General features: G+C 48.5%; 1 protein-coding gene across 3 annotated transcripts; it reads left to right on the top strand.

The window, feature by feature from the left end:
* Positions 1 to 128: 128 nt before the first annotated feature.
* Hsdl1 (hydroxysteroid dehydrogenase like 1) lies at positions 129 to 20,102 on the top strand. Of its 3 annotated transcripts, none has more exons than XM_076838995.2 (5): positions 129 to 196; positions 10,690 to 10,915; positions 11,734 to 12,179; positions 12,344 to 12,571; positions 18,111 to 20,102. In XM_076838995.2, the coding sequence occupies exons 2-5, from the start codon at positions 10,696 to 10,698 to the stop codon at positions 18,207 to 18,209; spliced, it is 993 nt and encodes a 330-aa protein (XP_076695110.2). In that variant the 5' UTR covers positions 129 to 196; positions 10,690 to 10,695; the 3' UTR covers positions 18,210 to 20,102. The 3 variants fall into 3 exon arrangements, with proteins under 3 accessions (XP_076695110.2, XP_076695111.2, XP_076695112.2); XM_076838996.2 differs by lacking the exon at positions 129 to 196 and adding an exon at positions 10,343 to 10,356; XM_076838997.2 differs by lacking the exon at positions 129 to 196 and adding an exon at positions 10,615 to 10,622 and having other exon boundaries at positions 10,731 to 10,915.
* The last annotated feature ends 1,308 nt before the right edge of the window (positions 20,103 to 21,410 follow it).

Raw genomic sequence — 21,410 nt, 5'->3', positions numbered from 1 at the left:
GGATCTTTGGCAGCCCAACGCTTCCCCGGTCGTCACAGCAACCGCTGCGCACGCGCACTCGAGTACGGGCGCGGGGCGGGCCTAGCAAGGTTCCGCCCCCGGCGCCTGCGCGGGTCACGTGAGGCGCGCCGGCGGAGACGGGGGCGGCGGCCGCTCGGGTCCTGCGGGACGGGCTCCGGAGACTGCGCCGCTGCAGGTACCGCGCCCCGCCGGGCCCCCTCGCCCCCGGCCTGGCCCTCCCTCGGCCCCCGCCGCCCGGTCCCGACCCTCTCCGCGCCTCCCGCGGGCCCCGCCCGCTCCGGAGCCGCCCTTCTCGGCGGCGCTCTTTATCCCCGTCCCGAGCGGCTCGGCCCGTGCGGGCTCCGCGGCCGCCGCCCGGCCCACTAGCCGGGGTTCGGAGCTGCCGCGCTCAGCGAGCGGGCGCCGCCTCCGCCCCGCGGGAGGGCAGGGCCGCGCGGGCGCCGAGCGCTGCACCTGCTGCCCCGGGCGGCGGGCGTGAGCCTGGCGCCGCCGGTCTCCGCGAGCCCCGCAGTCCTGGAGGCCGACTGGGCCGGAAGCGCAGTTCCCGCGTCTACTGGGATGTGGAGTCCGGCCGCCGGGCTGGAGAGAAGCAGGAGACCCGAGGAAGACGGCGCTGGGGGCTTTGCGAAAAGTCAGCTCCCCGGCAGCCGGCAGCCGGCATCAGCCTTGAATAGAGGGCAGTGCTGGCTGGTGGCGAGGGGCACCGAGCCCTGGGGGCGGGCGCCCTTCTGCGTGCCTTTTATAGCTTACCTCGTTTAGTTCGCAACGTAGTCTTAGGAATTCTTTTCGCCACCTCCTTTTTAAAATTATTTTTTAGATTTGCGGTGCTGGGGGTTGAACCAGGGTGTCGCACGTGCTAGGCAAATGTTCTGCCACACCCCGGCCCAGTTTAAAATAAGTTTTGACACAGGGTCTCCCTGAATTGCAGAGGTTGGCCTGAAGCTGGCCATCCTGCTTCAGTGTCCGGAATAGCTGGGCTTTACCGGGGGCCAGGTTGGCCATCCGCGTTTTTGCAGATGGCTGAGAAGGCACCATGGTGGTGTAGCTTGAGCCCAACACGTAGCTCTATGGATTCCAGCCCAGGCAGTCTCAATTCAGTCTGGTTTTACAGACTGAAGTAAAGTAGGAGTATTACAGGGGCATTAGGGTTCAACAGATTGGTGATTTTTTTTAGTAGATTAAAAAAAAAAAACTGAAAAAATTCATAACAAAGTTTACCACTTTAGTCCTCTTAAGTGTATAGCTGTATAAGTTTTTTGAAATTCACAATACTTTACAACACTTCCATCACCCACCCTAATAAACCCCAGCTCCATCGGCAGCCACTCCCCTTGCCCCACTTCTTGCTTACCATCCGTGATGTAACCTTTGTCTCCATGGATTTTTCCTACTTGGAGCATTTCATACAAATGGGATCATATGAGATGTAGCCTTTTGTGTCTGGCGTCTGCCTGTCGGCATTGTGTTTTCAAGGCCCTGCATGTTGTGGCATGTATCAGTACTGCATTGTTTTTATGGCTGAATAGCATTCCTTTGTATGGGTAGGCCACGTTGGTTTGTACATCCATGGATGCTGTACCTTCTGGCTATTGTGAACAAGACTGCTGTGAGCACAGGTGTACATAATGTGAGCAGAATTTTTTAATTTGTCATGGGCACATGCTTAGGAGTGAGGTGTGGCTATTTTAATTCCTGTAGCACAAATATACACAAAAGTCAGGTGTATTGGATCGTCAATAAGAATTCTAGTTTTCTACTTTGTGGGTTGCTGCTCTTTCCATTCAGACTCACTTTTGGTTTAGTTGAGTATCAATAAGGGGCAACAGAAATTAAGGAAATTCCAGCAAATCCTAATATACCAATAATGTCCTTGTCAAATTGCTGATATAAAGTTTGAGATGTTTAATTTTTTTTCCTCCTAAAGAGTGAAATTTGAGCTTTGAACACAAGGCAGTATTTGAGTCTATTTATTAAATAAATATTGTATACATAGCAGTGTGTCAGGTGCTGTGGAGTGACATTAAAGATATATGAGATCTCGGTGTCACACTGTTACAAAGCTCCTGGAGGCTTCAAGACTTAAATCTGAAAAGCAGAACTGTAAAACTTAGAAAATAGTATGAGCAAATGTCTTTATGACCTTGGGCTAAGGTGGACTTTCTGAAATAAAACACAATGAACACAAATCATAAAGGAAAAAGATACATTTGTTTACATTACAGATTAAGATAATTTATCAGAAGCATTACAAAGACAACACTGTACAGAGAACTTTTATGTAGAATCCTGTAATTTTTATGGATTTTATAAATTTTATAGAGAAAAGAAGGCAGCACAGCAGAAAAAAGGGTAGAAGATGAGAACAGGCATTTCACAGATTAGGAAAAAAAATAGCACATAAATTTGAACCCTATTACTAATCAGAGAAATGTAAAAAGGAGATACTACTAAACGCTGCTGTATAGACGAGGGTGCACTGTGGGCATTCCCACCAGCGGCTCAGAGGAGGCCTCGTGAACTTGCACCCACTGCTGGTGGTGCGTATTCGTCTCTTTGGAAAGGCCCTTAGCAGTGTGTAGATGCACACTTGCTGCCTGTGTCCCAGCAGTTCAACCATGAGGCATGTCCCTTTGAGAACTCTTGCTCAGGTGCCCAGGAATGTTCATTGCAACACTGTTCACAAACCAGCAGAAAAAACCCACATGCCCTCAGCAGCAGAGTGGACGTGTGAGTCATGGTTGTGTTTCTACGGGACAGTGAAGGTGTGATCCCCAGGTGCAGGTTGGATGTGGCTCCAGACGTCCTTGCATGAGAGAGGAAAGCCTCTGCACTCATGTGGGGTTCCTTCATGTGAAGCTCAAACCAGCAATTTACAGTTTTGTTGTTTGAGACTGGGTGTGTGGCTTGTGCAACTGTCAACAAAAATGATGACCCAGAATTCACGAGTGGCTCCTCTGCAGAGTGGTCAGGAAGGAGGCCACCCCGGCTCTTGGCTGCTGGCTTTGTTATAGGCTGCTGGCTGAGTGGGCATTTCATTTTATTTTTCTTTGGCCCGTGCACAATAGGTTTTGCACACTTGGATGTACTTTTCAAAAAAATAGTAAATCACTGGGAAATAGGTCTTAGATGCAGCTCCTGCCCTCAGGCGCTGGTTGGAGAACCTAGATGGAAACCAGTGAGGCGGTCAACTAGCAGCAGGCGGAGGCAGGGGGCGCTGTTGTCCAGAGCTGAGCGGGGCTTGGTGCTGGGCTGGTGCTTGTCATCTCTGTGGCTGGGACTGAAACAGCATGAAGGAGGGGACTCAGCAGGCTGTGGAAGGGCCTGCAGGCGGAGGAGGCCTCAGGCGTGCCCCGTCATTCCCATGTCCTTCACATGTCCATTGTGGCTGCAGGCTGAGCGGCTGTCATTTGAAGGTGCAGGAATCTCTGAAGAGACTGGTTCCTGTTGTGCTCCATGTGGTGTCTTAAGGGATGAGCAGGATTTTTAACCTGTCTCTACTGCCCCAGAAGCCAGGCTGAGGGCTTCTGTCCATCCCCCTTCATCCATCCCTTTGCCCTCACGTCCCACAGTGACAGCTCTTCGTGAAAGAGGCAACTTAACACTGATTGATGACCATACAGTTCTGGAGGTCGGAAGAAATCTGCAGTCCTCAAGTGCTGAAACCAAGGTGTCAGCAGGGGTGGCTCTTTCCAAGCTCTGCCCGTTTCAGGAGGCTGCCCGCAGTCCTTGACCAGTGCAGTGCTCTCCGTCTCCTAGTCTAGAAGGGGACCCCATCAAATCATGCTCTGAGCTCTCTTCTGAGGTCATGTCACTTTCTCTGTCTTGGATCTCTGCGCGCTGTCTTACAAGGACGCATACGATTATGCTGGGCCCACTTGGGTGATCCAGGGGGATTTTCTCATCCCAGGTCCTTGGTCACTCCCACCAAGTCCCTTTTGCCAGCTAAGGTGCGTATTTGCCAGGTGTGGGGATGAGGGTGTGGATGCCTCTGGAGGCAGTTATTCCTGTCTACACTCTGTCATTCCGTGTTGCTCTGTTTGGTTTTTCCCATCGTACTGTACTTTCTTGAAAAACATCTTGACCCGTCTGTTTAGTGTTCTGCCGTCCACCCAGTCTCGTTTGTACGAACAACTTGGAGACAACTGTGTTTCAGTCAAGACTTCCCCAAACTTCTGATTCTTGGAGGTTTTCTGTGTTATTTCATTGCCCTTCACGCTACTGCATCCGGGCAGCAGAGCTGTGGCCAGGGTAACGTTACAGCCGCAGTAGTGGCACCTTGAGGAGGTGACTTTGCTCCCTGCAGTTCGATCATAATTTTCTATGGCATTTTGGAACTTGTCTTGTGTCCTTTAGGTTTTTGATGACTCCAGCCCTGATGGATGTTGTGCTGAAAAAGGAGAAGATGCTCTTTTTCCCAGGTTTGGGGACAGTTCTGGTTTTGCTGTGACCACTGCTATTTTAGTTTTCTGCAGAGAGAAGAACACAAAGTTTTTAGCATCCTCTCCCAGTTTATTTTTTCCCACCTCTAACATAGTTCCATTGCCTACATCAGGGCTTACAGCTGGACGATCAGAATATATACGTTTAGGCTGGTGAGTGACCACCAGCACCAACTTATTGGCATCCATCAGCTCAGAGTTACGTGTGTGTGTGTGTGTGTGTGTGTGTGTGTGTGTGTGTTGGAAACACTGAAGATCTACCCTTTGGCATGTTTCAGGTATACAGTGTAGTATTAACGGGTCACTGTGCTGTGCATTAGGTTTCCAGAACTTACAGTGGAAAGTTTGTACCCTTGGGCCAGATTTTTCCAGTGTCCCCACCCCTAGTCTCTTTGATCCATCATTCTACTCTGTTAAGAAAACAAAGCTTTATAACAACTTCTTGCAAGTGGATTGTATAGGATTCAGGATTTTACTGAGTTTTTAGTGTTGTTTTCCAAATGGGCTTCTCTAAGTTACAGACCCCATTAGGCTGCTGTGACAAAACTGGGTGGCCTGTCAACATTTCTCACAGTTCTGCAGGCCGTGAAGTTCAAGATCAAGGTGCTGGCAGGTCAGGGGTCTGGTGAGGCCAGTTCCTCTGAGATGTGGTGCCTTCTGTGTTTGTCCTCACACAGTGGGGTCCTCGTGACCAGCTGCCTTCCTGAGACCTTGCTCCCTAACCCCTGGGGTGTTAGGGCCTACCCCAGGAACAGGGGCTGATGAACACAACATGAAGACCAGAGCACAGACTGATACCCTTATTGCAGAATATCGGTCTGTGCAGCTCAGTGTCTGTGTGTTGGTGGGTAAGCTTCTAGACTTGATTGTGTAATAAACTGTAAAATTGTGAGGTTTTTGGAATTTTGGAATTAAATGGCTTTGGGGAGATACTGATTTTTCTTTCATTAGAAAGGTAACTTTCCATCATGTGTGTAGGGTGGGAAAGAACTGGAGGGATGGAGGGACTTGGTAATTTCCTGTTTCCCTTTTATGAACCATGGGGTCGGGAGGACATGTGAGGTTCAGCCTCAGCCCACCTGCAGCACCAGAGCGTGGCACATCCCTTCCAGCCGCCTTGTAGCTGCCTGTCACCTTCCCAAATTGGACTGCTTGGCACCTCCATCAGTGCCCCAACTAAGTCCAGCCACCTGACCAGAAAGCCTTCCAGTGCCACTGTGCTCTGTGCAGCTCTAAGCTGCAGGCACATTGGACTCCATCTCCCGAAAAGCAGCCAGACCTTTCAGTGCTGCCCTCTCTGGGGGCCTGGCTTCTGGTCCCCTTAGCCTCTGCCCAGGGATCTCCTCCTCCAGGCTCCCCTCCTTCCTCCACAGTGCCCTGCTGCCAGGCTGTGCAGGTGCTCAGTTTATCCTGTGGGTTCCACGTGCCAGGGCAGCAAGGAATCCTGGTTCATTCCTACAGTGTCCTTGTCCCTGGGTCTCGGGTGGCTTCTCCCATGCTGTTGAGTGCTGTTCACCATGTAGGCTTCCCCGCACGAGCTCCTCTGCAGGGCCTGTGGAGACTGGCAGGAAGAGCCTCCATCTAATCCAGCACTTGTCGGTTGAGCTGCTCTACCAGGGATTGGAGGTGCTGGAGTGTCCCAGAGTAAGGTTTGGCCTCTGCCCTTCAGGAGCACAGGCTACTGGAGTGGCACAGACCCAGCAGTCCTAGGACAGCACGTGTGGCACGGGGCAAGGGACAGCCTTCAGAGATTCCTTTTGCTTCCTCCTTCCCAGAGCTCCCACCCCTCACGACACCAAGTTGCCTGACTGCTGCCACTTTTCTTCACCGCCATGCCTGCCAGGGGGTTAGGCAGGTGTTAGATACCTGAGCTCAGGTGGGCCAACCAGGAGTTTGGAGTAGGGATGCCAGGGTGGGTCTCGGTCATGTAGCTGTTCAGATGGAAGCTACAGGAACTGAGAGAATGGTGTGCAAAGAGGGGGCTGGTGAAACCCAGGCTGCCGGCAGGGAGAGACAGGTGACTGAATCAGCTCTCTGCCTGTCCCAGGCAGCTGGCTGGCTGCCTGGGCGCTGTCCCTGAGGTTTCCTGGTATGATTCCTTCTCCCCTCCCCTCCCCTCCCCTCCCCTCCCCTCCCCTCCCTCCCTCCCTCCCTCCCTTCCTGGCTCTGTCTCTGAGGTTTCCTGGTATGAATCATTCATTCCCCCTCCCTTCCCCCTCCCCTCCCCTCCCCTGAGGTTTCCTGATATGATTCCGTCCTTCCTCCCTTCCTTTCCTTCTCCTTCCTTCCTTTCCTTCTCCTTCCTTCCTTCCTTCCTTCCCTCCCTTCCTCCCTCCCTCCCTCCTTCCCTCCCCCCTCCTTCAGTCCCTCCCTCTCTGTCTCCCCAACCCTTCACTTTTTCTTCCTCTTTCTCTGTGATACTGGGGATCAAACCCAGGGACTCTGTACCATTGAGCTATGTTTGCAGCCCTTTTTATTTAGTTTAGACAAGGTCTTGCTAATTTGCCAAGTCTGTCTTTGAACTTGGGATCCTCCTGACTCAGTCTTCCCAGTTGCTGGGATTATAGGCGTGTGCCATCATACCAGGTAGATTTCCACCTTTGTCCAAGCTAATTTTGGATGGGTTTTTGTTCCATCACATGAGGAAAAAAGGTGCAGGTCCAGGAGAGCTTGCTCCTGCTGGGCACGAGGGTCTACTGTCCCCAGGCAGACCTCGGCTCTTACTCTGAGACAAGGCAGTTTGCAAATATTTTGCTGCCTACTCATGGAATGGGAATTTTTGTGTTTTCTTAATTTTTGAAAACTTTAATGTTCACGTTATACAAAAATATTGCCAGCAGAGGTACAAGGATAAAAGAAAGGACTTGGTTTCTTCTGGGTTTTTGTTCTTAAGAGTACAGCTGCATATCCACCGGAAGCCTAGAACAAGCAGAGAGGATACCAGAGGTCATTACAGCTAGCACAGAAACCTTGGGAAACCACTGGAGCATCTGCTGCTGGAGACTACCTCACTGATGTTCCAGTCCTTGACAGCTTCAGCCTGAGGCCCTCAGAGGCCCACCCCCACTTTCTTCCCCAAATGTTTCTATACACCCTTAGTGCAGGTGATTTCCCTGCACTGTCCATCTTGGTATAATATGGCATTTGTTTTCTCATTGAAAACTATTTTTTTGGTACTGGGGATTGAACCCAGGGGTGTTTAACCACCAAGGCACATCCCCAGCCCTGTTAAAATATTTTATTTAGTGACAGGGTCTCACTGAGTTGTTAAATGCCTTGCTAAGTTGCTGAGGCTGGCTTTGAACTCGAGATCCTCCTGCTTCAGCCTCCCAAGCTGCTGGGATGCCAGGCGTGTGCCACTGTGCCCATGGGAAACCTTGTTTTAACATCGCAGAGGTATGTCCACCTGCTGTTGGAGGAATAGCTCCAGTATTCCAAGCATCGCAGTGTTTAGTCGTGGCTTTGTCTCTAGTGTCGCCACATTTTGACAGTGCGTGGTTGTTTTGCAACCACTCTCTGCGTGGTCTAGTGCTTGCTGACTTATGACTGGAGATGCACATACACTTTGAAAAGGTGATTTCTGGAGCTCCCCATTTACCATGGTCTAGCATGGGATCTTAATTTTTAGTGTTCTTTCTTTTTCTTTTTTTAAAAATATTTTTTAGTTGTCAATGTACCTTTATTTTATTTATTTATATGTGGTGCTGAAGATCGAACCCAGGGCCTCACACGTGCCAGGCAAGCTCTGCCCCTGAGCCCCAGCCCAGCCCCTTAGTGGGCTTTCTTATGAGTAGTCAGGGCTCTGGTGACTGTGGGGCTTACCTTGTAAGCTGTGACTCTTTTTTTCAAGCATTTTTTAAAAATTTATTTTTTAGTTGTACTTGGACACAATACCTTTATTTTATTTATTTATTTACTTATATGTGGTGCTGAGGATCAAACCCAGGGCCCTGCACGTGTTAGGTAAGCGCTCTACCGCTGAGCCACAACCCCAGCCCCTAAGCCGTGACTCTTGAAGCTCTCCCTGCAGCAGGGAGGACTATGACTAGGGGCCCTGGGCAGCTTCAGAATGGGGCGCAGGGAGGAGGGGCAGGACCCTCCCCAGGTTCAGCTCCTGCACTGTGTGGAGGGGAGCAGCTCGGAGACAGAGGCCCCGAGTTCCTGGTGTGCTTGAGGAGGTCGGGCGCCAAGGGCCTTGCCCTGGTGGGAGGTGGATAGGGGAAGACGTGGTGTGTCCAGACTTCGTTGAGCTTGATGTCTCATTACAGGAGGGCTCAGCTCGTCGGGTCCATGAGGAAAGACTCAGCTCTTCTATCAGATCCTGGCTCTGTGCTGCTGAAGTCTGTGGGGTTTTCTTGTCCTCGTCACCTTGTCACCTTTACTGTAGGAGGCCAGTGTCTGTGGACGGAGCCCAGCACACAGCATTTTACCTGTAGGAAGTAAAGTAGCCCAACTCTGTTTGAGAAAAACAATTTTTTAAACTGCAGGTCACATCATCTTAGTAAGACAGTGACGTGAAATTTGGCATCGGGGACCCGTACCCTCTGGGGGTGTAGGAGTCCTGCTCACCTGCTGCTTCTACTCTCTGTCTCATTTCTTTCGCATGTTTGTTGGCTTGCAGCTTGGGCCACATGTTATATTTATCTGAAGGTTTTGTCCTCACTGTCTGCCTTTCGTCACAGTGTGGTGTCAGTGCGGGGTGTCCATTGGGTACTTATTCTGTTTTCTGCTTATCCAACTTCTCCTGCAGTCCTTGGGTGCTGTTCCACTGGAGTGGGAGGAGCTCCCTCACCTTCTGAAGTCTGCACCGGGTTTTGCTGTTATTCTTGAGTATTTTCTTAGTGTCAGGACTTTTTTTCCTTAATGGAATTTCTTTAAGAAGGTCACTCCCAGAAATTTTATATTTATTTTCTTTCTTCTTTCTGGCTTAAAATCAACTTTCTTGTATATAATGTAAGCTGAATCTTAATGTTTGTGTACATATGAGCTACCTGTAATTTAATTTTTTTAATTTTTTTTTTTTTTTGGTACTGGGGATTGAATCCAGGACTGGTCTGCCATTGAGCTACATCCACAGCCTCTCCTTTGATTTTTTAATTTTGAGACGGGCCTGGCTAAGTTGCCCAGGCTGGCCTTGAACAACTCCTGCCTCAGCCTTCCAAGTAGCTGGGATGACACGAGTGCGCCACTGCTCCCAGATTTGTAATTTCATTTTACCTGTGATTTCTTTTTAGTTCAGGTCATTTTGATATTCTGTCCCTCATGAATAGTGCACAGTGGGCCAGACTGCAGTGGCTCCTGTGGTGTAGACCTGGAGGAGTTCAGCTACTGTGGTCGTGGTGCTGGGCCCTCGTGTCTGCCCTCCCTCCGCCTCTGTGGAGTCTTCTGATGCAGGCACACGGACCAGATTCCACAGCAGTACAAAGACCCTGTTGAACATTGCCTCTTCACAGAGGTACTGTTACTCGGTTTGTCTTTGAGTCCTCAGCCTCTGTCACAGTGCGCGGAAACGCCTGTTCTGTGCACATGTGACGGGGTTGGTTCTGTGCACATGTGACGGGGTTGTGTTGGACTTCTCTCCAGCCTAAGGGCCATGCAGATGTCACCGTATCAATCAAGTTAGTAAGCTGGAGGAGATCTTACTCTGCTGCCATGTCAAAGCTGTTGCCTCAAGTTTGGGAGGTGTCCCTTTGATTTTAATATGATTTCTGTGTTTCCTGACAGAGTTTATGAAAGCTTCTTTGTCTCTAGAGGATTGTAGGCCCCTGGAAGCCGAGGCCAGGTCCTGAAACTACCTTTGTTTTTCTACTTTGTCTCTACCTGGGTAGCAGGGCCTCTGCACTTGCTGACTGACTGGAGCAAGGAGATAAACACACCTCCTGGCTGTCGGGGGAATGTAAGTCTGTGCCTTGTATTACATTAGGCTAGGAATCTTTTTAAGGCACAGCATACGGTATTTATCTCCATCCTCAAGAATGGATCTGATTTTAGGAGAAACTTGGTATCTCATGGTAGTATTTAGATTAACTTCCTTGCAAGAAGAGATCTTCATCAGCCATAAATGTTAGATAATGAGCTCCTTAATCGGCTGGGTCCCTGGCTGCGCATTTTGGGAAGCTGCTGTTACTCAAGTGAGAGATGTCAGGATCTGCAGCTGCTCAGGTCTGTGTGCATGTGGGTGTGGCTGTTCTTACCTTCATCAGCTGAGAGACCCTCTCCGTCCCTGCAGGTCGCCATGGCCGCCGTGGACAGCTTCTACCTCTTGTACAGGGAGATTGCCAGGTCTTGCAATTGCTACATGGAGGCGCTGGCTTTGGTCGGAGCCTGGTACACGGCCAGGAAAAGCATCACCGTCATCTGTGACTTCTACAGTCTGATCAGGCTGCACTTCATCCCTCGCCTGGGGAGCAGGGCGGACCTCACCAAGCAGTACGGAAGATGGGCCGTCGTCAGTGGTAACCTGATTCAGAACCTAACAGTCTTTCCTGTTTAGGGTCTTTGAAGTCAGCCGCTTTGCTTCAGGGTTATTGAATTTAGTGATTTCGAGGAAACATGCTATAAGAACATTTAGGATTCCTGATATGATTATGTTCACATCTTTTTGTTAAGCCCAGGGGTGCTTTACCAGTGAGTCACACCCCCAGCCCTTTTTGTTTTTAATTTTGAGACAGGGTCTCACTAAGTTGTTTCTCACTGAGTTGCTGAGGTTGGCTTTGAAGTTGGAATCCTTCTGCCTCATCCTCCTGTGCCTGGCAGTTTATGTCTTTTACTGCCCCTGTCACAGGAGGAACTGGCCTTGTGTGATTCATATTTTTCTTGTCTCCCACCCCACCCGCCATCCAAGGCCTACTCCAGCTCAGCTTTCTTTCTCTCTTTTTTTCTTTTTTGCTGTTTCCATCCTGTCCTTAGAGGTGGACACCACTTTCAGAAATACTTCACCTATTTTAGATTTTATTTTAATTTATTGTGTCCCAGAAAAGTTTCTCTGGCACCCATGCAAGCCAGATGGGCGGTTGGAAACAAGTCCTGCCGTGTTTCTCAGCGTGGCGGGAGTGTGAAGTGCCACACGCCTTGCCTGTCTGTCAGGTGCCTGGAGAGCAGTCCCCACACATCATTCATGTGTGGAATCAGCTTTGGCCTTGATGGACAGACACTAGAACTCTCTATATTTTTAGTGTGACTTTCTCTCTAATTAAACCTGGCAGTGGGGTAGTTGAGATTCATTGCAGAAGACTCTGAAGAGCCTATTCCTGTTTCCTGGCTTGCATTGTAGGTGCAACAGATGGGATTGGAAAAGCCTATGCCGAAGAGTTAGCAAGCCGAGGTCTCAACATTATTCTGATGAGTCGGAATGAAGAGAAGCTGCGGACAGTTGCCAAAGACATAGCCGACACCTACCAAGTGGAAACGGATATCATAGTTGTGGACTTCAGCAGGGGCCGTGAGATCTATGTTCCTATTGCAGAAGCCCTGAAGGACAAAGACATTGGCATCTTGGTAAACAATGTGGGCGTGTTTTACCCCTACCCCCAGTATTTCACTCAGGTCTCCGAGGACAAGCTCTGGGACATCATAAATGTGAACATCGCCGCTGCTAGTTTGATGATCCACATAGTGTTACCAGGAATGGTGGAAAGAAAGAAGGGTGCCATCGTCACCATCTCCTCCGGCTCCTGCTGCAAACCCACTCCGCAGCTGGCTGCGTTCTCTGCTTCTAAGGTTAGGCTTGTTGGGCATGGAATTCTGCCTGCTGATAAACGTCAGGTCTGCCTGGAGGGGCTGTCTGTCAGCAGCTCAAGTTTGCTCATGATTTTTTTTGTCCTGAATTTTCTTTCAAGTTCCTCCCACCCCTAAATTAAAAGTCTTCTCCTCACTCTTGACAGGCCTACTTAGACCACCTCAGCCGAGCGCTGCAGTACGAGTACGCCTCTAAAGGGATCTTCGTGCAGAGCCTCCTCCCCTTCTACGTGGCCACCAACATGGCTGGACCTAGCAGCTTTCTGCACAGATGCCCCTGGCTGGTGCCGTCACCAGAAGTATACGCACATCATGCTGTCTCTACCCTGGGGGTCTCCAGAAGGACCACAGGGTACTGGTCCCACTCTGTTCAGGTAGCAGTGTGCTTTCAGTTCTTAGAACTGGGTGAGTCCGAAGCCTCACGCAGAAAGAGGGGATTGGAAATTCTGATTCTTAAACTTCACATCTTAAATGATTTGTTTAAGACATTACATTTTCTTCAGTGGGATTATTAAGAATTTTCAAAACTTTAATTGGGTGACACCTGAAACATGCTGCTTTAAGTTAACTGGATGGTAGAAATATAAAAATGCTGATCATTTACATGGGAATTTAGAGTAAAGACTCTAGCTGGGCAGGGGGTGCACTCCTGTAATCCCAGCAGCTTGAGAGGCTGAGGCAGGAGGATCGTGAGTTCAAAGCCAGCCTCAGGAACTTAGCGAGATCCTGAGCAACTTGGCAAGGCCCTGTCTCAACATAATATATAAAAAGGGTTGAGGATGTGGTTAAGTGCCACTGGGTTTAATCCCCAGTATCAAAAAAAAAAGATTCTAGTTTGATGATCCACATAGTGTTACCAGGAATGGTGGAAAGAAAGATGCTGGCGGGAACTTGGGGGCGTGATTCTAATCCCAGCTAATGCCAGCCTGGGTAATGTAGCAAGACCCTGTCACAAAAAAAAAAAAAAAAAAAAAGAAGCTGGTGATGAAGCTTAGTGGTAGAGAGCTTTCCTAGTGTGCGTGAGGCTCTGGGTTTGTTACCTAGTATTGAAAAAAAAATTCTAGTAATGCTTAAAAGGGGGTACCTCTAAGTGAACAGTCAATCCAGAGCAAAACTGCCAGTTAGGTCTATATTTTATACAACCATATGGCAAATAGTGTCTTGGAATATTCTTAAACTCATTTGTTCAAGCATAGAATTTTTTAAAAAGTTTGTTATTCAGACATGGCAAAGATTTGGGTCTTTTAGGAATATTTTAGTTTTGTTAAATATATGAATTGTGATATAAGGGAAATTTATAATGATAAATTTGTGTTTCATTATTTGGCATAGAAAATAGGTGTGAGCTGGGTGTGGTGGTGTATATCTGTAATTTCAGCCACTCAGGAAGTTGAGGCAGGAGGATCACAAGTTTGAGGCCAGCCTCAACAATTTTTTGAGACCCTCAGCAATTTATGTAGCCCCTGTTTCAACATAAAAAATAGAAAGTACTGGGGATGTAGCTCAGAGGTAAAAGCACCCCTGGATTCAATCCCCAGTATTAAAAAGGAAATGCTTGGCATTTTCTTAATGATAACACAAATATTTTGGGGACTGTTTGCAAAAGATTATTAGACTTAGTACTACAGACTCATTGTTTGTGTATTAGACTTACCACTCCAAAATAATCTCATTCTAAATTAATAGTTAATTTTCACTTTTCTCAAAATATGTGACTAAAGGTTTCTTATTTATTTAATTTAATTTTTCAATTTATATATAACAGCGGAATGTATTATAATTTATTTTTTAAATATTACATGTGTAGAGCTCAATCTTTCATATCTCCGGTTGTATACTCACATAGACATAGTATACTCACATCAATTCGTGTCTTCATACATGTACTTTGGATAATAATGATCATCACATTCAACCATCAAAAGATTTCTGTTTTTAAAAAAGCCATTTGGGGTGAGGCACAACTGTGATCCCAGCGGTTATGAGGGCTGAGGCAGGAGGATGGCAACTTATTGAGGCCCTATCTATCTAACAAAGAAAACAGAAAAAACAGTGCTCAGGGTATGGCTCTGAGGTTGGAGCCCCTGGGTTCAGTCCTTAGGACCACACACACCAGTTTATCTGAGTGGCTATTTCCAAGTCCCTAATTCCCTGAGAAAAGGGAGAAACCTAAACAGTAGTTAGGAGCCACTGACCTTGAAGTTCTCTTAGAAGTGAAGAGCGCCTGAGCTGGGTTCAGGCACTGTCTGTGTGAAACACCATGGTTTTATTTTTCTCCACATTTTTTTATTGGTGCCTTCAGAGTTGAAGCACCAGTGTTTTAATCACAACTATGTTCCCGTGATGAACTTTTCTCAACAATGTGTGTTCTGTCAAGACATTCTGTGAAGCTGATTTATCCCTAGAGTACTTTCCCATACAGAGCTGTTAAATGTTCTGTTCCACTTTTCCTTTTTTGATTTTATTTACTTAAATTATTTTCAACATTATCACTTTTTTTTTTAGTTTTACAATAGAGATTTGATTTGTTACTGTTTTGTCCCAAACATATTTTACTGGTAGCTTTTGCTACTAACTTTTTTTCTATTGTTATTGTTTTTTGAATGTAGTTCACCCAAGTCACAAAGATCTAGATTTTATCATGATTTCAATCCTGTCGCGCTTTAGTCTATGAGAAATTGAATATGCTAACCTGTGGTATGATGTTTTATTTTGTGCTGTTTACTTCAGTTTGTCATCTACATTGTGAATTAAATAAGCATGACCTTCTGTGTTTGCTGGTGGTGAGAGGAGGAGGTCAGTAGTGGCTGTGGGTGTTTGGCTTGTTGCCCGTCTGCATTTGCAGCCCCAGTTGCACTAGCATCCCCCTCCTCAGGCTGGAGTGGGTGGAGCAGGAAGGGCTGAAGGCCTGTGCTTTAAAAAGCTAGGATGCCGTGGCCCTGGTAGGTGGCACTGGGGGTGGGTCAGGTGTGAGGAGTGGAGGGACAGAGGAGAGATCAGGGGCAGGGACTGGTGGGAGCCGTGTGCATGCTGGTTTCAAAGGTCCTGGGGAGTGTTTCAGAGAGGTGGAGGCGGCTGCTGACAGATGGGAGCTCAGGTGAGAGATCTGTCAGGAGACTTGGCTGCAGTGACAGCTGTGGGAGTGGGCCACCTCCCCTGAGAGAGGAGTTTGGTGAGAGTCGCAGGGTGTCCAGCATTGGGGATCAGGGGGTGGTCCAGCAGAGGGGTATGGGGAAGCCAGGTGGGGACTCAGTGCACCTCTCAGGGAAGCTCTGCTTCTGCTTCTGAGATAGCTCCAGCACGCTGAGGGCGAGGTCCGGGCTTGCGAGACTCAGGCTCTTTTCCAAGCTTCCTGAAGCCTCACCTCCTTGGGCTCTGGGTAAGGTGTCTGCATTTTCATCGCTCGTGAAGATTTCCAGCTAGTCCTGTGTGTGAGTTTCCTCCGACCTCTTCCTCCTCTTAGAGTCCCCGAGACTCCTGAGCAGTGTGGCTTCAGGGGCTGCTCCGCTTACTTCAGGAGTCGCATGGGTATGGTTGCACAGGAGCGCCAGACAGACTGGTCAGGACCCCACACTGTGAGACCCACCCACCCACCTCCAGTTCCCTTGGCTCAGTTTGGGTGGTCTTTCTCGCAGATCCCAGTAGAGAGACCGTGGCATTGCTTCCCTGTAACTCGTCTAGTGAGGGATCAGTGAGTGGGCTCTGTAGTCTGTCAGTACCCAGGGATCAAGTGCTCTCCTTTCCCCTGGCTCCCCACCCTGCTGCCCAGGGTGTTCATACCTCTTAGAAATGGCCCAGAGAGAGAAATAAGACAGAATGGAAGGGGAGGCCAAAATAGTTTTTTTTGTTTTTGTTTTTGTTTTTAATCCTAAGGCCCATGCTTGTTGGAGGCCCATGCCATTTAGGTTTCATTTTGGGAAGAGGGCTCCCCATGGCCCGGGAACACTCCCACCTGCTGTCCCTGCACCCTCAAATATCAGGCTCTCTAAGTAACATGAGGAATGTCTGTGTTGTTGCAAATGAAAAATTAAAGACCCGGATGAACAAAGGGTAATTTGTTGGTCCTGGGTGTTTACTCTGTGCCAGTGGAGTCTCCTTGGAACAGGCAGAACATACCTTGATGCTATTCCCCTGAAGTGGGCAAGGGCCAGGGGTGGGAATGACAAAGCCGATTTTCAGGTGCTGATTCCTCCCCCACTGATGGTTGCACAGGCCACCCTGATGGTTGTTGGTGTGGCCTCCCTGGAGGTGCGGGCCATTTATTGAGAAGAGGGTCAGTGACCTGAGTCCCCACTTCAGTTCTTTCTGGGCTGGGACAGTGGTACCTACCAAGGGCCTATCCATCCCTTTTCCTTAATATCTAAGCCATTAGAACTTTCTTGTGGTCTTGAACAAACCTGTCATGTAGGGTTTTTCCTGTCTCAACACCATTTGAGTAAGTGTTTCCTGGTTTGGGGGAGCTGTGTTGTGCATCACAGGGTGCTGGGGGACATCCCTGGCCTCCATGAGATACCAGTGGCATCCACTGCCAGTGTCACAGCCATGTTTCCAGACGTTGCCATCTCTCCTCTGGGTTGAGACTTCTGGAACAGAATAGTAGCAGTGGGACTCCCTCTTGTTCCATGAGTCCCCTCGTCTCACCCTAGAGACCCTTCCAAAGTCCTGGTGTTTCTCAGTTCTCTTGTTTAAATTTGCTCCAGCCTGCCCCCCAAAACTTGGTTTTCTCATGTTGGCCACAAATGCCTCTGTTTGTTCCAGCTGACTTACTGCTCTAGGGCTTGGTGATTCTTCACCCTGAACATGCCGTTTATGCCACATTAAATGAAGATGCTTCATTGTAGAACAGGTGGTGCTGCTGCTGGTGGTTCTTCCCACAGGAAAACCCATGTCCCGGAGATAGGCCTTGGGGAGAAAGAAAGTGGCCAAAGGATGATGGAGAGGGAGCTCAGCTCACTGTCAGCTTCCCTTTTCCAGGTCAGGAGGCCAGGACGCAGGAGAGGAATGACAGGGACAGGGATGGGCTGCCAGGGGGAGGAGGGGTTGTGTCTTTCCTAGGAATGGCGCAGGCCTTCCAGGAGTGCTGTGCTGCCTTTCGTCTGTCCTTCCCTGCTCTGGTGTGTCTGTCGTGGTGGGTGGTAAGGGTCCTTCACCTCAGGGGGGTGGGTGCAGGGAGACTGGGCAAGTCCAGGTCACGCTAGCCCTGGATGACAGTTCTGGATGACACCTGGTGACCACACGCAGAGCCGAGTAGAATCTGACCCAAGGGTTACGGTGACCAAGGGGACAGACGCAAAGTGAAGGCAGAGATGCCATGCCTCTTCATCCCAGGCCAGCCACCGAGGGCCACCTGCAGGCTCGAGATCCACAGAAGCAGCCTCAGGTCCCTAAGGATAACCTAGGTCACTGTTAACTCAGAGCCCCCACGTCAAACGTGATCCACAGCAAGGCCGGCAGGAGACCCTCAGTGTGTTGCCCAGTCACGTGGCCACGAAGATTAGCAGTTCTAAGTCACTTAAGAGCAGGTGAAGGGGCTGGGGTTGTGGCTCAAGTGGTAGTGTGCTCGCCTGGCATGGGTGCGGCCCGGGTTTGATCCTCAGCACCACATACAAAGATGTTGTGTCTGCCGAAAAATAAAATGTAAATAAAATATTAAAAAAAAAAAAAAAAAGAGCAGGTGAAGCTGGAGGGTGTACTTGGGGTTTTCCTTGAAACAATGAGTGTGTCTAGAGTCTAGGGTAATACCTTATGGAGAGAGAGGTGTTCAGTACGTAAGTGCTCAGGGGCTTTCTCCTTTGAGTTTGAAGTGGTTGGAAGGTGTTCATTGGGTTAAATTGTGCTGATCTCTGCTCTGATTCCTTCAGTGTTGATGGTTTGAGGCTCTAATCTTATAACCCTTTCTCTTTTTGTTTTTAGTTTCTTTTTGCACAGTATATGCCTGAGTGGCTCTGGGTATGGGGAGCAAATATTCTCAACCGCTCCTTACGCAAGGAGGCCTTAGCCTGCAAAGCCTGAGTCCCGACCGTCAGTCAAGTTTTGCCAAGTCATGGTAACCGGCAGTATTCCGACATTTGGAAACACATTTAATTTATCTGATGTATTTTCTTTTTGACTGATGATCAGTGTGCTGTTAATTCATCATTTGTAAGGCAAAGTCTTGGAGAGCTGTGATAAACCTCCAGGGCCAGTGGATGGCATGGAACAAATAACCCCTGAGTGTGGGAACTGGTGAAGACGCCTAGATGTGATTGCTTTGTTCCAAGCTGTTCAAGAGGGGTGTTGACATCAGAGCCACGGCAGCGAACGCTTATAACAGACTTGTCAGCGCTTCAGTTTCAGATGTCGTGTTTTAAGGGAAATGGCCTATTTTCCCTTTACAGATGACAGCAGTGTTAGTTTTGAAATGTTCAGTAGGAAGACTATTGAAAAGTGTTATTTTGTAACTGAGATCTCTGGTGTTAGCTTAGGAATCTGGTTGGGCTGCCGGAGGACAGAGATGCAGAACCTGTGTGCTGTGCTGTGTGTGAGCAGCTCCCCACAAGGTTAAGTTACAAAAGAGCCTTGTCAGGGTGGGTAACGGGAAGCTTCATGGGGTGATACAGACCCAGGGTCTTCCTTTCCAGACCAGACAAGCCTGCCAGGTCTGTGCTGTGGGTTTGCCTGTCTGCTGCTGCTTCCTCCATGTCGTTTGTGTTTCCCAGGTCTGGGGTGAGTGTGTTCCTAGACTTGGAGATCTAATGAGCAACCTTTAGTCACTATCTTTTGATTTGTAATTGTGCTCAAGTAGTGATTTCTGAACCTATGATCCATTTTATAACTGAAACTTAGCCCTTTTGAGCTTGTTATAGCTGGTTTTCATACACTTTTCTATGTAAAATGATTCCATTCCGGTAGTAGTATTGATATAAACATCAAGTATTTATGGAATAGTACTTAACATATGGACAGATTATGTGTGTGATAGGATGTATCTGTTGCAATAATGTTAGAAGCTCATTTTTTGGTCCATGTAATGAATTATGCATTATTGTGAGTACTTTTATTGATGTAATGATAATTATGCACAAACCCCACAATATGGATTAGCATTGATACCTACAGTGAAATGTCTTTAATTCAGATCCTATGAAGCCAACCATTTTTTGTGGGCCACATACCTAGCACTCAGAATTTATGTAAGTTTCTATATGAATATGGTAACATGGGCGGATTTAAAATTCAGAGCTTAATATCATGACACTGAAGAAGCTGGTCATTTGGTTGAGGCCAGGACTGGTGTGGGATTGTCCTGCTGTGAGGCCGTCTTCCACAGTATGCCTAAGCACATCTGGAACACACGTTTTTGCCTGTGACCTTCCTTGCAGCATTTCCAGATATGACATGGATTCAGAAGATGAGTGGCTAAGTTCCAAAGCTCTTCCGCTCCTAAATCATGTCTTCGAAACACAGAAGTGGAGACCTTTGCACTGGAGGCACGGTGCAGCTGGGATCCTCTGACTTCACACCACACTGATGGAATCTGCGCGACGTGTGATTGCAACAGCAGCAGCTTTCTGTAGCCACGCTGTTGTGTGATTCTGTGTAAGCCAGGTCCCGGTGCTGTCTTAGGGTTAGGGATCAGGTGGGTGGCACGGCACTGGTAAACACGCCTGGCCCGTGGTACTCTGAATTCTGCCCTTGGCAGGATGTAGCCAGACATGCTGACTGGTGCAGATGTGGTGCAGACTGGTCCCCAGCTGCAAGACTGAATTTCCATTGGTTTTCTAGCTTTCCCCAAAGCTCACTTGAGAGTTGGTTGGTCACTGTGGATAGGGTCTCTTATTAAGAATGTGGGGAATCTGAACCTTGAAACTTGGTCTGTGAACTGGAAACGTAACAATAAAAGCAGTTGCTCTGTCTCCTCTGGAAGAGGCTTCGCTCTGAGTGTTTCTAAGCTGGTTGGTTGGAAGGAGGGTTTCTCTTTTTCCTCATAGAAATGATTATCAAAAATCAACCTGTGAACACCTGTGGTCATAACTCATTAAAAGCTGAAGCTTCAGGAACATAATTATGTGTGACTGTCGAGGAAGCTTCTGAAGCCACCAAGCTATTTTTCCATCTTGTCTCCCGAGGGTTGAGGAGGATGAAGTTGGGCTCAGCCACGGCGCTTGCAGTGTGCAGACGGTGGGTGATTTGTGAGCTGTTACAGGCGAGTGGTGGGGCTGAAGGAGGCTGAAGGCCAGACTGTGGTGGGTTCCAGAGAGTGGGGAGGAGAGGAAGGGAGCCACAGAGACAATCCTGAGGGGCCTTTTTTGTTTTTCTTATGTCGAAGACATAAAGTTCTGTTACGTTTGGGATGCAGAGGGTTAGGGATATGTCCTCAGTCTTGACACTCTGTGTTCCAGAACCATCTCCAGACTGTCCATTCCTCTCAGTACAGGCCCCAGCCTAACAACCTAGGATGGTTCAGTGTACGGCTTTTTGACTTTACGATGGTGTGGATGCTAAATGCGATGATATGAACTGTATTTTGACTACTGTCTCCCAGGCAGGTGATACACACTTCGGTCCTCTCGCAATGCTGGGTGGTGGCAGAGAGCTGTAGCTCCCAGCCAGCCCTGTGAACACATGGTCACCATTCAAGTTGTCCTTTGGATCTGTGTGGGATCGGCCCAGGACCCCTGTGGTGCCCAAACCTGGGAAGCTCACACCCCTCATAAAATGCTGCAGTACTGCATACAGTTGATGCCTATCCTTCTGTATACTTTCATTGATCTCTGGGTCACTTATATTACCTAAAACTGTATAAATGCCACATGAAAAAGCTTTGTTGCTCAGGGAAGAATGAAAAGAAACGTTTCTACAAGTTCAGAACAGGCTCTTTTCCCAACTATTTTCAGTCCAAGGCTGGTTGAGTCTAGCCTGGGACGAGAAAGGCAGCTGTGCCTGAGTGTTGTGAGCGCTCTCAAGGCGGCCAGGTCTAGCCCTGTGCGTTTTCAGCTGAGGCGGTTTTCACCTTAGAGTAGCTTATTGGGCTGAAACCCCACTGTGAGACCAGGAGCATCTGTGGCTTGGCTGCTGTTCTCCATTTTGAAGATTCATGTGTTTAGTGTGTATAAAGCAAGGGAAGGATGTTCCAGATTCAGTAGAGCTATTCTGTAGCATGCTGTGGTGGCTGAGGGACCCAGAAGAGGCTATGGAACCTGTACCCCAACATGTACAAAAGTAACAGAGTAC

The sequence above is a fragment of the Callospermophilus lateralis genome, chromosome 18 (assembly GCF_048772815.1).
Source record: "Callospermophilus lateralis isolate mCalLat2 chromosome 18, mCalLat2.hap1, whole genome shotgun sequence".
Taxonomy (NCBI): domain Eukaryota; kingdom Metazoa; phylum Chordata; class Mammalia; order Rodentia; family Sciuridae; genus Callospermophilus; species Callospermophilus lateralis.
This window is presented reverse-complemented; position numbering and strand designations above follow the sequence as displayed.